Source organism: Pagrus pagrus (assembly GCF_965226575.1).
Source record: "Pagrus pagrus genome assembly, chromosome: 15".
Lineage (NCBI taxonomy): Eukaryota > Metazoa > Chordata > Actinopteri > Spariformes > Sparidae > Pagrus > Pagrus pagrus.
The window spans coordinates 17140165-17155701 of NC_140199.1; the positions used below are offsets into that span (position 1 = coordinate 17140165).

Sequence of the window (15537 nt, forward strand, 5' to 3'; positions counted from 1 at the left end):
CATTTCTTGAGCCATATTAATGAGAACATTCAACAAGGTCAATATGTAAGTTAGCAGGGAATGCATTAAGTTAGAGGATAGCTTCTCACCTTCTCCAGCCTCGGTCTATGAGGTCTTGGTAGTCCTGTACAGTCATGGTGTGAGACCACATCCCTGTAGAAAACAAAGAGGACATCATAACCTTAAAACATTCATGTGATTTAATATGATTTCAGACAATACCTCTCAAACAGACAGAAAGATCCATCAGTAAATTATATTACAAACAGACAGACGGTATTGAATTAACCCGACTCTTTTCACAACTAAATAAATAAAAGCTGAATTAAAACATAAAAGAGTCAAATATATATATTGGGGCTTTTTTGCCTGAAACTGAGGACATGTTTATCAGTTAGTTAAGAAGCTGTTGAGAAGCTGCTTACAGAATGTGGTGGGAGGTCCACATTTTTGCTTCAGCTTAAATCACAGTGTCCCCCAAGTACATTCCCACAGTGCTTAAAGTAACATACTAATTTCTTATTTGTATCTACAGCAGCTTGGATCCTACTTCCCAGAACTGAGGTCTGAGCCCCCAGTTTCAACTCCTGACCTTCTCCTCTGCAACCATATACACAGTGTGCACACACACACACAACAACTGACACTCTACAACAAAACTGCCAACAGTTTCCATCTAAAACAACCGAGGGAATTCACTATATGCAAGTTCACACAACACACACTAAGTTTGCAACTGAGTATAATGCCCTACGTCCTAGGAGACTGGTGTTTGGCCAGAGTGCACGGAGACGAGAAGACAACACAGTGATCCAAAAGAGCAACACTACAACACTGAAGCAGTAAATGACTGGATTATTTCTGAGGCCTGCAGATACAACAGCAAGACTGCATGTTTTCTTTAAAAGACAGATACTATCATCACTGGACCACCAGTGAAGGGGCTTATAATAATGAGATGGCTCCAAAAAGCAGCTGTTTCTACAAATGATAAATATCAGATATAATCAGCATAATAAACAACATGTCCAATCATCAGTGTACGTCCAAATCTTTGATCTTCTATACACCGTGTTTTTCCAAATCGTTGCCAATTTTTAATGTTTGGTTGAGTTCTTCACTGACATAAAAAAAGAATAAACATTATAAAATCACGACAGATTAGAGGCATCATGAAACATTTACTTAAAACATTGACAATACATGTCAGTAACAAAATCGACTATTGTATGGGTGATTTTAGGTTTAAAGAATCAAAGGAGATCTAGACTTTCACCAAGTGAAGGGGCCTGACGAAGATCTTGGACCAAAACGTTGTAAATAGATGTATTATGCAAGGTATTTTTCAGTGATGACACCAGCATGAACAAGATTAAAGCCAAACCCAGAAAATACCCAGCATTTATACATTATTTAAGATGCATGGGAAGTTATGTTTGAATACCACAAGTTTCTGGCCTCATCAACATTAAGAAAGTTATCTCTCAGGGGTTTCTGCCCTCTGACCTCATATTTATGTCCCAAAATTCTCACGACCTCAGTAACTGGACAACAGAGCTTTCAAATTGTCACATGAAGTTTGCAGATTAAACTAAATAAAATAACACAAAGAAGCCTGATCACTTGTTTGCCAGGAAGCCTTTAGTTTAAAGGGTAATATTTCTAGAGTACAGACTAATCACGCCATGCGAGCTGGATGTGAGTCCAACAGCTGCCGTGATCAGGGCACAACAGGGGCACTTTTCCATCGTTTACACCTGATCCATTTGGCTCCACTGAGGTGTGACAGACACAATAACACAGAGGTGGGCAGATGTACTTTGTAGTGTGCCGTCACATTTGCTTTGCATGTAACAACAGTGTTGATAACATCGCTACACCAATTCACATAGAGTGAAACATTATAGTACCGAGCATCTGCTTGGATCAGTTTACAATAGAAACACTGCTCATATATGTGATTATCACAGTGTTGATCTATAGACAGGAAAACACAAGCACTCCAGTAAGAACACAACATGAAAAATTATAGAGGGAGAAAAACTTGGAAATCAGGAAAGTGTTTTCTTTTCTTTTTATATGCAGCAGCAGACTAAAAATAAATCGACTTGACCTTGGTCGCCTGACATAATGTGTTCACTTCTATACCTGTAAGTCTGGCACACCTTACTGAACCTGTGCCCACACACTGAACCTATGACCTTTTAAAACTCTTACTGTGATCACTTACAAGAATTACACAAGAAGTCTTCCTTCCTCCCCAGAACCTGCAATGCCCACACGACATACGTAACACATCGAGATTACCATTCTTATCTTACTTTAGGCAACAGCTCTTGTCTTGTCTGCGGGCACTGAGCCCAATCACTAATTGGCTGCAGAAGGAGCTGCCTGAACCCTTATTATAGTCAACCTGTCTCGCCCCAGCTCAACTCCTTGAATGACATCCTTCAGTCCTACACAGAAAAGCCTTTCTTGCGTGCAGTACAGCATCTTTTAGTGCCCTTTGAGAGCTGCTACTTCCACTTTCAAGGGTACGTTTATAAACCTTCGCGTGACTGTGTGGTCTGTGTCACCCTTTCTGTGAACAGATTCATGAAAGGACTTTTCTTGGCACTGCAGGATTTGTGTTGGCTAATGCAGTCTAACGTAACACTAACTTAATATACCATGCTTGAATTACTTTTCATTAAGTATACAGTTATACAGCAGGCAGAGGGTGAAAAGGCGAACTCGAAAGAGTTGAACATAATAAACAAATAATTTTGTGGTCTCCGTTTCATATGAAAAATGGCTTTCTAAGTGATGTTCTAGGTGAAAATCGGTGGCATGAAACAGTGAAAATGAAAACTGCACAATTGTAAGTCTTAACAAAAACTGGCATAATAGAAATCACATTTCTTGTGAAATGAATGAGCCATTTATTGTACCACTATGTTTTTATCTCTGATGATGCTGCCACACTAAGAAAAAGCTACAGTTTGTAGAGATTACATGCTGCACATAATAGCAAACCCACTGTCTTCTGTTTCAGCATGTTATGAAGTCTGTCTCTTATTTTGTCTTTTGTTTATACTGTTGCGCTGGATCACTCATCTTATGTTGTTCACCTATGTTACACCAGAAAAAAAAACTTAAACCTACAATTAGACCACGATCATACTACCACGACTAACATCATTTTGATCTGTGTAACGTTAAGTCAAATAAAACAAGTTCCCTGTGCTCTCACTGACCATCAGATCTGGGCTCTTCACACCAATAAATGTACTCATGCGAGAGTACTTCCTGCATTTCCACATCTCTTTCTACCTGATACGTAAAGCACCTTTGGACTCTTAATTCCGGTGTCACAGCTCTGAATGATCAAGTAAGGAAAGACAGCTGCACTTTTGCTTGAAGGCAACAGCCCTGGTTCACGGTCTGATCGCTGGCTAGCTTGATGCTAATAGAGATGTTGACAAATACAATGCTAAGCTGCTTACATAGTTAGTCTTAAATAAAACATGATAGCCCAACTGAATAGTAAGTCAACAACACCAGTCCAATCCTGCTTAACTGACTTTATTGTACGACAGTCTTGTGTTTTTCCAAGAGTTGGGCTAGAAGATGCTAATGGCTAAAGCTGGGTTAATAGCCTGACACTATCCAAGTATTAGCTTTAGGTGAACGTTAACTAATGTGCACACTCAATAAAATGTACTGGCATTGCAGTGCAAGTAAAAAACAGCAAGGATAAGTTACTCCTATCTATTGACACTATGATTTTACACTGCTAACATTAGCTAGCCCTCTTCACAACCGGTGGCTATTCCAGCAAGTAGACGGAACTAGCTAGGTCGTTAGCATAAGCCAACTCACGTTACTGACTAGCTAGCTGTGTTTCCTCGCTACTTCGTTTGACACTTACCATGAGAAAAGTTTCCCTTTTCATTTTTACAGTAGCCACAGCGGTAGCCGTCATCCCCGCCGAAATATTCCACTATAGTGTAAGACTTGTTTCCTGCCATCTTTAATGTCGAGCCAGATGACAGCTGAGGTTGCCTCAGGTTCGCCCGGTGTCCGGGCAGCGCTCTCAAGCCCCGCCCACACCCAACACGTCACCAGTGCTGCATCAAGGAGAAGTGGGAATTTTGAAAGTTCATAAAAAAAAGTGTGATAAACTTTTGAATAACTGAAACTTTTTTCCTGAAACCTGCCTGATTATGTTTATATTTGTGTATCAATGTTCTCCTGTGGTTTTATTTCATGTTATTTTTGTTTGTATGTGTATTTGTTTCATTTACATCTGTGAGTGCTGCCATTGTTTTACCTGAATTCTTTGTATTTGGTTCTTTTTTATTCAATAAAATAAGAAAAAGGGACCTTTGAAAGAGTCTAACAACCAGTATAGCTTACAGCCGGAAAGCTTTGTGCCGTAGCCATGCTCGTTTAATTAGAATTTATCTTCAAGGACAAAACAAACCACTGTAGTGTTTACTTTTCTTCAATCATTGAGCAATTTTTAATTTTCCCTTGCAGATAAGTGTCATAACTAAAATTAGCCTTCACGCTCAATGAATTTATAAACAGGGACATTATGATGCAGATTTGTAAGGATGAAGTTTGTGATAAAACACAAAATCGTGAGTAAAGAACTGTACAGCATATTTATTAAATCATCTGTGCAAAGAGAGGAACAGCAAAATAAATTTGAACCAAGATCCTGCACAAACAACACTTACAGTAAATTACAAAAAGACAGAGTGAGAGTTTGGATGTAGAAAAATAAGTTAGAAAATCACAGCTGGGTCATTGATTTCTTTTTGTCTGCCGCCATAAAAATGACCTTACAGAGAAGAGGTGCTTTGTCTTAGAATACTTTGTTTGTACCTGCCACACTGTCACATATACATAGTTGAAACTGTTTATTTTTCCTTTCACCATAATACATTTCTCTCATCCCGCTTATCCGTCATGTGACAACAATTCAATTCTCAGGAGATTATCATTTATCTAAAAAACTGATTCACACATTTAATACACAGGTTCAGAAATCAGAAGGAACTTGGTTGTCTGGTAAAAGTAGCCACTGTTCTGCAGGCAAGTTTCCATCACCAACATAGTGGATTTACTTTATTTTGATGAAGCAGCAGCTAAAAAGTTGGAGACTGGCTGGCAGACACAAACCTTGAAATAAACTCTGTGGATCAGTTATCTTGACTCCTGTTGATGGATCTTTGGTTGGACACCTAACTAAAGCTGCCCTGGGGGACAGGGATGTTTTCATGAAGGTATTTCATACTGCCTTGCTCTGAGAAGTCAGCCACAGTGTGCCCTTCCCCACGCAGGACCCATTTGGTGGTCAGAAGTCCCTCCAAACCCACTGGACCTCTGGCATGTATCCGTGCTGTACTGATACCAACCTCAGCTCCTGGAGAAAAAGTTTTTAAAAATTCAAGACAGTGGTTGGCTAGATCAATTTACAAAAGGACGTATAGTATATTTTCACAGATGGCATTAAATAAAACCATGTCTAATACTCTACATACCTAAACCAAAGCGGTAGCCATCAGCAAAGCGAGAACTGGAGTTCCAGAATACACAAGCGCTGTCCACCTGCTGCAGGAACTGTTCAGCCGTCTCTTCATTTTCAGTAACAATGACATCAGTGTGGGAGCTGCCGTATTTGTGGATGTGGTCCACAGCTTCCTGCATGCTGTCTACCACCTCAATGCAGCACTCCAGGTCCCCATACTCTGTCCTCAGAGACTTCACCTCGGATGGGCTGAAAGTCAAATACGATGCAAATCGGGGGCCTGCATGGATTTTTACCTGAGAGGAAACAGCACAATGATTTCAAACAAAATAAATAAAACAAACAAATTTAAATTTACAAAACAATTGTTCTTTCTTGACTTGACTTAAGTCTCTAAACTCTCCATAAAGTTGGTTTCTGAGGTTCAAACCTTTATTAAATGTAAAAACCACTCAATCATATACTGCGATGCTGCCTGTAATACTTGTGCCCAAAGTCATGGCATGTTGGTGGATGTTTCTTACATGTTCTGTTCTCAGCATATCGATGAGCTGGTCAAATATAGGAGTTCTCAGCAAATCTCTGTGAATGAGGAGGGTCTCCATGGCATTGCAGGCTGCAGGGTAGTCACATTTGGAGTCTCTGGCTAAAAACGAAACAGAAGTTAGTCCATTCAGCAGTTCTGGGTTACCCAAACTAGTTAATAATTACAACTCTTGGACAACATGTAAAATAATATAAATTGCACTTATATAAAATGTGAAAACAATTTGTTTGACCAAACCATAGCAGAAATGGAAACAACATAAATAGAGCTACACACAGGAACCACATACCAACACTAATAGCTTTATCTATGCTGGCATCGCTGTCTATGTAGACATGGCAGACACCCTCGCTGTGACCCAGTACAGGAATACCCTTAGCTGCCCTCTGGATGTCCCGGACAAGCTGGGACGATCCCCTTGGAATGATCAGGTCAATCATTTTGTCTAGTCTGCACAGATCCTCAACTTCTTCACGTGTGCTCACCTAAACAAGATAATGGCAAATTTAAGCACATCATTATGTAAAAACTCACACTGTGGTTGGATAATGTAATGCTTTCAGTTTTTACCAGTTGAATGGCATCAGACACTCCATGAATGGAGAGTGCTTCCTGAGTGAGTTGATGTAGGATTTTATTGGTGTAGAAAGCTTCTTTACCCCCCTTCAGTAGCAAAGCATTTCCACTAGCAATAGCCAGAGCTGACACCTGGAACACAATATCAATACATGAAAATGTGACTTTAACTTTCAATGACAAAGATGTTAAAAAAAATAATAAATAAATAAAACTCCCAGACTAGCGGCTGACAGTAGTCAGGTCCATAGCTGAGGGCTGTGGTTGACTGACCTGTGGGAGACAATCAGGACGTGACTCAAAGATGACCAGCAGGACGCCGATGGGGACAGTGATCTGTTCCAGCTCCAGGTTGTTGGCCACCCTGGTCCTCCTCAGCACCCGACCCACGCTTTCCCTGGAGGACACAGCAAGCTGACGGAGGCCGATGGCAAGACTGTTTAGCTTAGCAGTTGATAGACTCAGGCGGTTGATGAGAGGTTGGGACAAACGACCTATGAAGAATATTAATGAATCAATAACAACACTGACAGTTCAGTCCTCTATAGATCCATGTAGAGAATATCTTCCCCTTTGATATACGTTGTCCTGTCAACATGCTAAATAAGATTACAAAAAGATAATCTTAACCCTCATATGCCCTCAGAAAGGTGCTACAGATGACTGATAACCACTGGCAGAGGATGGTATTTGAGTCAGTCGATTGCATGCAGCTGTGGATTAAGGTGATCAGTGCGTCCTATCTGTGCCTCTGTACCTGATGCTGTTGCTAACTCCATGTCTCTCCTGTTGGCGCTGAGAATATCATCTTTTTTCTCTGTAAGCAGCTCAGCAAGACAGCAGATGATCTCCTCTCTCTGGAAAAACAAACACACGTGATATGATCAACAAACATCAGAATCAAGAGTAATTACATTTGATACCAGTGCAATGTAAAACTTAATGAGTTTGGAGACTGTTTGCATCCTGTTGTGATTTCCACTGTTCTTTTAGGTTAGGCTGCTTCATGTTTTTATTTTTTTTACATTTGTTGAATGCTACACAACAGATGCTTTCCCCCTACTGTAATCTTGTCACTGAAATTATGTAAAGAATCAATAAAAGTTCAATAAACTGTATTTAGAGGACTTCAGATTAAATCACTGCTAAATAAATTGTAATAAATATCACTCCACTGTGTCAGTGATGAGATATACAGTATGACTCAACTCCAATCAAGCCTTAAAAACACTTTTTATTCCATGAGATATGCATATATAGCATTTTAAAGCCTCACTTCAGTTAGTCGGACCACACTGGGGAGCCAGAAACTCACCTGTTCAGGGTCCAGAGAGGCCAGAGTTCTGCCTGCATGCCGAGCCATCTCTGTCTGCTGCTCCACAGTTGGACCTGGTGGTGTCAATAATATACACATCAAACATGAAATCACAAACACAACACGCGGGTAAACTATTCTTTCCAGATGCTTGCACCCAGTACCTGCAGGTTTTACTTCAGAGAAGAAGGTGCCAACTTTCTTCCCCTCCACAATGTCTGTGATGACGTGGCCTGTGACTTTAGGATTTGTGCCATTAGCAATGACAACGGACGTCCCACCCTGGAGTGCCCAAAGGGCTGCTTTCACCTGATGCAGACGACATGACAGAGTACGATGCAACTTTTTAATCACTGGACTAACTCAGTGCTGTTTACGCTCTGAGATAAAAACATTATCCTTCATGCTGACCTTGGCTTCCATGCCGCCGAGGCCAACTCTGGATTTGGTGCCGTACGTGATTGACTGCTGGTCCCCAGGATAGAATATATCAATGAGCTTGGCATCATCTGTTCCCGGGGGACTGTCGTACAAGCCTGTGAGATAGATTTTTTCGTTCCTTTTTAATCCTTCACAGATCCCAAGCAGTCACATCAATACTGGTCTCTTTTGATCAAGAATAAACAGACCAACAGGCCAGACAGATTACAGAAAGTTTCTACATCAGCCCCGACTCCAAGACAGTTAGACACTGTGTAAAACAGAAATAAAAAACAAAATGCAATGATTTGCATCTACTCTTTTGATCTATATTCAACTAAATACAGCTCAAAAACAAAACATTTAATTTTCAAACTGATACACTTCAGACAGGATATTATTGCTTAAAGATGGTTTAGTAACGATTATTTTGTTTCCTGATTAACTATTTAAAGTACTCCAGTGATTTGGCATCACACTTCCATAGAGCTGAGAGACATAACAAGGAAGAATTGTCAAAATCTGAGTAAATTATGTTACGACACACTGACTTTTAGTCTCTAGTGTGGAAAAAGCTACAAAAAACACCAGATGCCACATTTCATTACCTTCCACACACCAACTCCGTTGAAACCCCACACTTCCAGTTTTGTAACACAAGCTCTCTGCCAACAATTTTAACTTCTAAGGGCAAGCAAATAAAACTTTAATGGTATCATCATTATTTTAACTGTGGCAAGGTCCCACAGAAGACATTTAACAATGATATCGCAGGCTTAGGTGCTCCTCAGAAAGAGTGGGGCTGCTCAATTAATCAAAATATTATCAAGATCGCAATATGGTCCTGATGAAGAGTAGGCTGATCTTCATGTATGAAATCGGAAGAGTGGCCTTTTAGTTATTTACAGTTTGCACTATTACCAAACAATTCTTTGTGACAGTTTCTTGGTATTCATAAATATGCACATTTTTTATCTACTTCATATCTTTGCATTTTTTATGGTTGATAAGCCAAATTAAGCAATCTAAACAAATATATATCTCTGGATTATAATGAGTATCTGATTAATTATGACATTTAAATTGATGATACATTGACAATCAAAAAATAATGCTTAATTGTAGCCTTTTGGCAACAATACATTAAGATAACTAATGTTAATGTGAGAATGCAAGGTAACTCATAATAAATGATAAATTAATGGTTACTTCTGTACCTTCAACATCGGACAGGGCAATAAGGAGGTCCGCTTTCATTTCAACAGCCAGCCGTGCAGCCAAGCTGTCATTATCTTTGATGCTGATTACCTGAAATACAAACAGAAATTTCATTAAGCCAGATGGAAAAACACTATATCTAACATTATACTGTGGAATAACAGCAACATCAGCCGCTACCATGCAACAAAAAAGCCTCCAAGTGCCACTCAGCTGCAGAACAAACAACATATGTTCACCACTTTCCAAAAGTAGGATAACTCAAGCAGGTAATAATATTCAAAGCACCCATTAAAATTAAAACCATATGCCCAAAAAGTTAGTGAGGATGGAAATGTAGTGTAAGTGAAATTAAATATACAAACACAATTCTGGACAACATTTAGCATTCCCAGCATGCCCTTCACACAGTACCCACATTTACCCCCTGCAGGTCACTGTTGGGAACAGGGGGTGGAACAACAGCATCGTTGGTGTTGATGATAGGAACTATGTTCATCCGCAGCAGCTCATGGAGCGTGCTGTTCAGGTTGCGACGCTTCTGCTCATCATGAAAATCCAGGTTGGTGACCAGAATCTGCAGAAGTTGGAAAAAAAGGAAGGGACTGAAGTGACATTTCTGCATTTCTGCTGACAGTGTTTTGTTCGGAAGGAAAAAAGTCGAGCTCATACTTGTGCAGTGCAGGTGCTGTACTGTGTGAACATAGCTTCATATAATGCCATCAGACCGCTCTGTCCAGCAGCTGCACACGCCCTGGCCTCCAAAACTGGAACCGACTGAAAAACAGAGAGATATTTTCTTGATAGTTAAAAAGACTATGAACAACATTCAACAAATATTTATCCAATCTAAGCATTTCTCAGAGACTCAACAAAAATCCCCAGTGATGAAGATTATTATTCACCATTTCTTTGAGTTGGTTCTGTCCAGAATGCAGGGCTTGTCTGACGCTCTGAGACAGCAGGATCTCATGTCTCAGTCTCTGCTTCCCAAACGCCACAGCACCACTGGTGACAATCATCATCTCCCTGCCTTGATTCTGCAGCATGGCCACCTGACAGGACACACAAAGCCTTAAACATTCAAGTTCATCTTTCCAAGGCAGGACCACTCCTCAGGCCCGTTTGTTTTTAAGTCTTCCCTGATCCCACATTATATCATGCTTAAGACTTGCACAACCATCATAGATGGAGTTCTTCTTTTGTCTGCATTAATAACATTAATATGGTGTTACCTGTTCTACTATTGAGGCCAGACGTCCCAGTGCCAGGCCACACTCATCTCGGGTCACCACTGCACTCCCTAGCTTCACTACAATGCGTTTGGCCTGCTTTAACTCACTCCGGTGGGCGAAAGACTTTCCATGGGGGCGTGGGAGTGAGACTGCAGACAATAACAAAACAAAGACACATTTAATTACACACCTGCATGCACCAAAGAGCATTTAGATCTGAGACATGATGCGAATACTGTCCCCCTCATGTGGGATAAAGAAGCTGGCTGGTTACTTACACTTAGCCTGGGAAAATGCTCTGATCGATACGGGACAGACATATGACTGCCGGATTCTGGATGGCAGGCGAGAGCACAAGGCCAGCCTGGCAAACATGGCACCGAAACTGTGAGGAAAGCTGTGATGAACACAAATCAGTGTCAGGTTACTATGACAGTGCAATAACCTCATCTGAGATAAGCAGCTTTTGGATGTGATAGACAGCCTGCAAGGTGGGTTACCTACAGCAAGGATTAAAATGTAAAGAAGATAAAGTATCATAACAAAACCATTATGAATCACTTATTTCAGCCACACTGGAAAGCTTTGCATAATGTGCCATGAAGTTATCATAACTGTTGTTGTTGGGCTTTTACTTGAACTTGACACACTGACCCAGTAAAGATGATATTGTTTGGATTAGTTACATCAGCGTAGAAGCATCTTCTAGGGGGAACAAGTCCAGGTTTTAGGTGCTGTTCACACAATTAAACTCTTACATATGTGAAGCCACTGAGGTTTAAAGTTAAATAACAATGCTAACAGATGGCAGCAATGTGTCCAGTGTTAGCTACTGGTGTCAACGCGTACCTGCAGCTAGCTGGCGTTAGCTAGCATTAGCTACTGCGAGCAGCCTCACTGCCGAGTTTAGCGGCTATTTCTGACGAAATGGAGACAAAAAACTTCGTAGAAAATGACTCATTACCTGACAATGTGAGAGTCTCGAGAAGCAAGCCCAACTCCACTTATGAGTGTAGTGCGGGGGACACGTAGTCAGCCGGTCTGGCGGTGCTTTGCTGCCACATCCACAGCCCACGTTGGGTGGGAAGTGCTGTTAGCTGAGCTATGCACGAATGACGTGTACGTAGAATATCTGGTTACGCTCACGTAGTAAGACGTCAGCGAACCGTTCTTTACGTACGCAGAAAGAGTACTTCTGTTGGGTGGACACTTCAGTGGTAATGGGAAGTATAAGTACAGGGAAGGAAGAGAGAGATATCACACTGGCTCTACATGTCTGAAATGAAGTTTCAGGTTTTGTTTAAGATAAGAAAACAAACACACTTCAGCAATTCTACCTTTATACAATAACCTACCGGAAAAGATTTATATTGTCTTAATTAAAATACATTTTTATTGGAATTCAATGTCACATATTATTGTTGTTATATGTTATTACGTATCTATGAAATTATTTATGTAGTCATATTGTCATTTTATGTGTAACTTTAACTATCATTGAGTATTGCATTTGAACAAAATGAGTTCTTTTTTTTAATTTCAGGTTTCAAAGGTCCTTAATTGGTAATTTAATACACTGAATCCGGTGTGTTGGAAACTTTCCATCCCATTGTGTGTGGTCTCCTGAGAGTCAATGGCTTGAAACAGCTACTGGAGGATGTCAACTCATCTTTAGTAATCTGACACTGAGGCACATGAGTTGCATGCCAAGGGAGGCCTGTGAAACATTCATGAGCAGGAAGGCCAGGCAGGAGCGCAGAGCACTCTGAGCTGCCATAACAGGTGCACGCAGAGCTATGGGGACTGTGGAGGAAACTTTAAAGTGTCCCGTCTGCCAGGACTTCTTCACGGATCCTGTGACGCTGCCATGTGGACATGACTTCTGTCTCACCTGCATCAAGGCTGTGTGGGAAACGGATGGCTCTAATGAGGCTCCTCTCTTCTGTCCAGAGTGTCAGATTTTCCTCCCATCTGACCTCACTCTGGAGGTGAACACCATCCTTCAGACCAAAGTAAAGGACTTCACCACTAACATGCCATCAACAGCAGAGCATCGGACAACAACACCAGGCAGGGCATCATCTTCAACTATCCACTGTGACCACTGCATAGAGACACCGTCAGTGGCCATAAAGACCTGTCTGACCTGTGATGCCTCACTGTGCCAGGCTCATGCCCTGCTGCACCAACAGAGGTCTGCTCTGAGGGAGCACACACTTGTGGAGGTGACAGGGGATCCGCTGTCTCTGAAGTGCAGGGAGCACCGTGATGAGCTCAAGCTCTTCTGTATGGAGGAAAGGGTCCCTGTGTGCTGCTTATGCGTCCTGGTTGGCACGCACAAGAACCATAAAGCATCTCAACTCCATGAAGCCTGCACAGACTTCAAGGTGAATATTGTACTATTGAATGTAGTTGCATACGATACAGCACCTAGATTTGCCCTCTAGTTCTTTTAAGTATGAATTTTACAGGCGGCCAATCTACACATTGCACCTTTAAGGTGTTTTATTTTCTTGTAAATGTCATGATTATGTCTTCATATCTCTGTCAGGGTATTTACTTTCTATAGGCCTGTTGTATTTCTGTCTTCAGAGCATGTTAGAGACCACTTTGAACCAGCTGCTGAAGAGGAGAGGTGAAGCAGAACATGTAATCAAGGACTTGGAGTCACTGTATACACAAACAGTGGTAAGTCATGTGAAATACACCTTTTTAATCATCTATTTTTATAATCACAGAATCCTCATTTGTGTGTATTGAAAATAATGTTCTCTTTCCTAGAAGTCTGCTGCAGATTTCAGAGAGAGAGTCTCAGACAAGTACAGCAGGATCCGCGTCGTGCTGGACGGCGATGAGCGTCTGATGATGCAGATAATCGACGCAGAGGAGGCATACGTGACAGAGTGGCTGGAGGCCCAGAGGGGCGTCATGGAGGCTCAGATCAAAGAGATAGACAGCCTCAGAGCCGCCAGCAAATCACTCCTCCAAGAGACAAATGATCTGAGATTCTTACAGGTAAGGTAGTGGTGCCCGGTATTATGATAGTGTGTTATCTCACTCACCCAAGTGCAGCTAAAATATGATCTGTTTATTTTCAACAGCAAATCACAGCACAGAATCTTTGGTGAGTACTCCGTCACTAATTATTTTTCTTTAACTTTCTTCTTTTGGTATCATTTTCCCCTTGTAATGGTTTTGAATTTGTTTTATCACAGTGAACCTTTGGATTTAGCTCCGGTCCAGGAAGTAGACAGAGATCTATGTGACCCTGAGAAGCTGAGAACCGTGGAGAGAATGGTGGATGACCTGTCAGTGGCTTTGTCCCAACACTTTCCACGAATGTGGTCCTGTTAGTAAAGAATCCAACATTCTTTTGCAATCGAAAATCAGCCCCCACTATCTCTGTGGTTGTGTACTAAATATAGATTTTTATTTGCAGATCTAAGTTCCCCTGCTCTGGACTCCAACACAGCCCATCCGAAACTGGAAATATCCCAGGACAGGAAACAAGTGCGATGGAGACAACAGCCTGTCAGTGAAGCCACGAGCCCTCAGCCATATGACTCCCAGTACAGTGTACTGGCTCAGGAGAGCTTTACAACTGGACAGCACTACTGGGAGGTCATTGTCCAGGAGAAACCTTACTGGCTGATAGGTGTGACCACTGGGCCAGTAGATAAAAAAGACGGTCCAAGTCAGAGCTCCTCCGGCCTGGGTGTGAACAACACATCCTGGTGCATCTATCATGGAGATGGACAGTACATGGCATGTCATGATACCCAGGAGAAGCAGCTGTCAGTGGGGAAGAGAGTCAGAAAGCTTGGCATACTGGCCAATCTCCAGAAGGGGGAGCTATCATTCTATGATGCTGATTCTGTGACCCTGCTTCACTCTTTCTGTGTGCAGTGCAGAGAGCCTCTCTACCCCATGTTCAACCCATGCATTGATGTGAATGGACTGAACAGGCAGCCTCTTACCTTGTTTTGGATTAAAGACCCCTGGGACTGGCAGGTAAACACAAATGTGGGTAAAGAGTGAAAATTCAATGACATTTTTCCATATTTATTCGAGTTGCATCCTGTAAAAGATGTGTGGATGTCAGAATTACATGAACTTCATCAGTTTTCCTGTCTGGATCTGTCGCAGGTTGAACTTAAACAATGATTATGAACATTATGTCAGATCAAGGAATTTACCTACCTCTGTATCTAAGAGAAATTATAGCGAGGGCTAAGACAGCTAATGAACATACTTTTCTCTTTACCAGCAAGAGTGGGAGAGAGAGCAAGGCTTAAATACTGCATAGTGTTCTGATACTATATTATTGTGATCGTATGATGCTGATATTTTACAGAAAGCTGTTTTAGTCTAGCCTATGGTCGCATATTGACTTCTATATTGCCTTTCCATTGTCTGCAGTTGTCATGTACATTAAATATTTCATCAAGTGGTATCGGGTGCATCCTCATACAGCACTTTGGCTCTGTGGTAAAGCATCTATTCAGCCAGCAGCTTAGCAGCTCTCATGTTTGACTTCATGTAGTTCAGGAAGTAAATGACCCGTGTGTAAACTACTGGCCTGCTCTTTGTACAACTGTACACACACACACACATGCTCAGCAGACCATGGAGGACATGCACGCATTCATCCTCAGGTCAGCAAACAAAATACCCATTGAGGGCAACTAGCATGAACAGTGACACAAGA

At 41.4% G+C, this 15537-nt stretch overlaps 3 protein-coding genes across 5 annotated transcripts in view; 1 reads left to right on the forward strand and 2 right to left on the reverse strand.

Moving 5' to 3' along the window:
• Window positions 1-4079, reverse strand: part of ate1 (arginyltransferase 1) — a 58724-nt gene extending 54645 nt beyond the window's left edge. For both annotated transcript variants that reach the window (XM_084374893.1, XM_084374892.1), the window contains exons 1-2: window positions 3911-4079; window positions 90-153 (exon numbers count right to left, since the gene is read on the reverse strand). In XM_084374893.1, coding sequence (XP_084231019.1) covers window positions 90-153; window positions 3911-4010 — 164 coding nt within the window. In that variant the 5' untranslated portion in view covers window positions 4011-4079. The remainder of the gene's footprint in view (window positions 1-89; window positions 154-3910) is intronic.
• Window positions 4080-4630: 551 nt separating this feature from the next.
• On the reverse strand, window positions 4631-11922 carry LOC311270585 (delta-1-pyrroline-5-carboxylate synthase-like). 2 transcript variants are annotated; one of them, XM_084375543.1, is made up of 17 exons: window positions 11794-11922; window positions 11108-11226; window positions 10830-10978; window positions 10500-10649; window positions 10267-10371; window positions 10019-10171; window positions 9594-9684; window positions 8368-8492; window positions 8121-8265; window positions 7957-8030; window positions 7399-7498; window positions 6915-7135; window positions 6636-6773; window positions 6355-6550; window positions 6043-6164; window positions 5532-5814; window positions 4631-5413 (listed from the first exon to the last, which is right to left on the reverse strand). In XM_084375543.1, exons 2-17 carry the CDS (start codon window positions 11202-11204, stop codon window positions 5232-5234), a joined length of 2331 nt encoding a protein of 776 aa, XP_084231669.1. In that variant the 5' UTR covers window positions 11205-11226; window positions 11794-11922; the 3' UTR covers window positions 4631-5231. The 2 variants fall into 2 exon arrangements, with proteins under 2 accessions (XP_084231669.1, XP_084231668.1); XM_084375542.1 differs by having other exon boundaries at window positions 10013-10171.
• A 703-nt stretch (window positions 11923-12625) lies between these two features.
• Window positions 12626-15113, forward strand: LOC311270371 (E3 ubiquitin/ISG15 ligase TRIM25; the record flags this gene model as incomplete). Its single annotated transcript, XM_084375194.1, has 6 exons — window positions 12626-13216; window positions 13422-13517; window positions 13611-13844; window positions 13931-13953; window positions 14045-14178; window positions 14269-15113. 6 exons carry the CDS (start codon window positions 12626-12628, stop codon window positions 14865-14867), a joined length of 1677 nt encoding a protein of 558 aa, XP_084231320.1. The 3' UTR covers window positions 14868-15113.
• Between the last annotated feature and the right edge of the window lie 424 nt (window positions 15114-15537).

Coding starts and splice junctions, on each gene's coding strand:
- LOC311270585 (XM_084375542.1), bottom strand. CDS start 11,204: ATGTTTGCCAGGCTGGCCTTGTGCTCTCGCCTGCCATCCAGAATCCGG. Junction 8,493..9,593: donor TGCCCTGTCCGATGTTGAAG/GTACAGAAGTAA, acceptor TCTATCTCACAG/GCTTGTACGACAGTCCCCCG. Junction 6,774..6,914: donor GTCCTGATTGTCTCCCACAG/GTCAGTCAACCA, acceptor ATTGTGTTCCAG/GTGTCAGCTCTGGCTATTGC.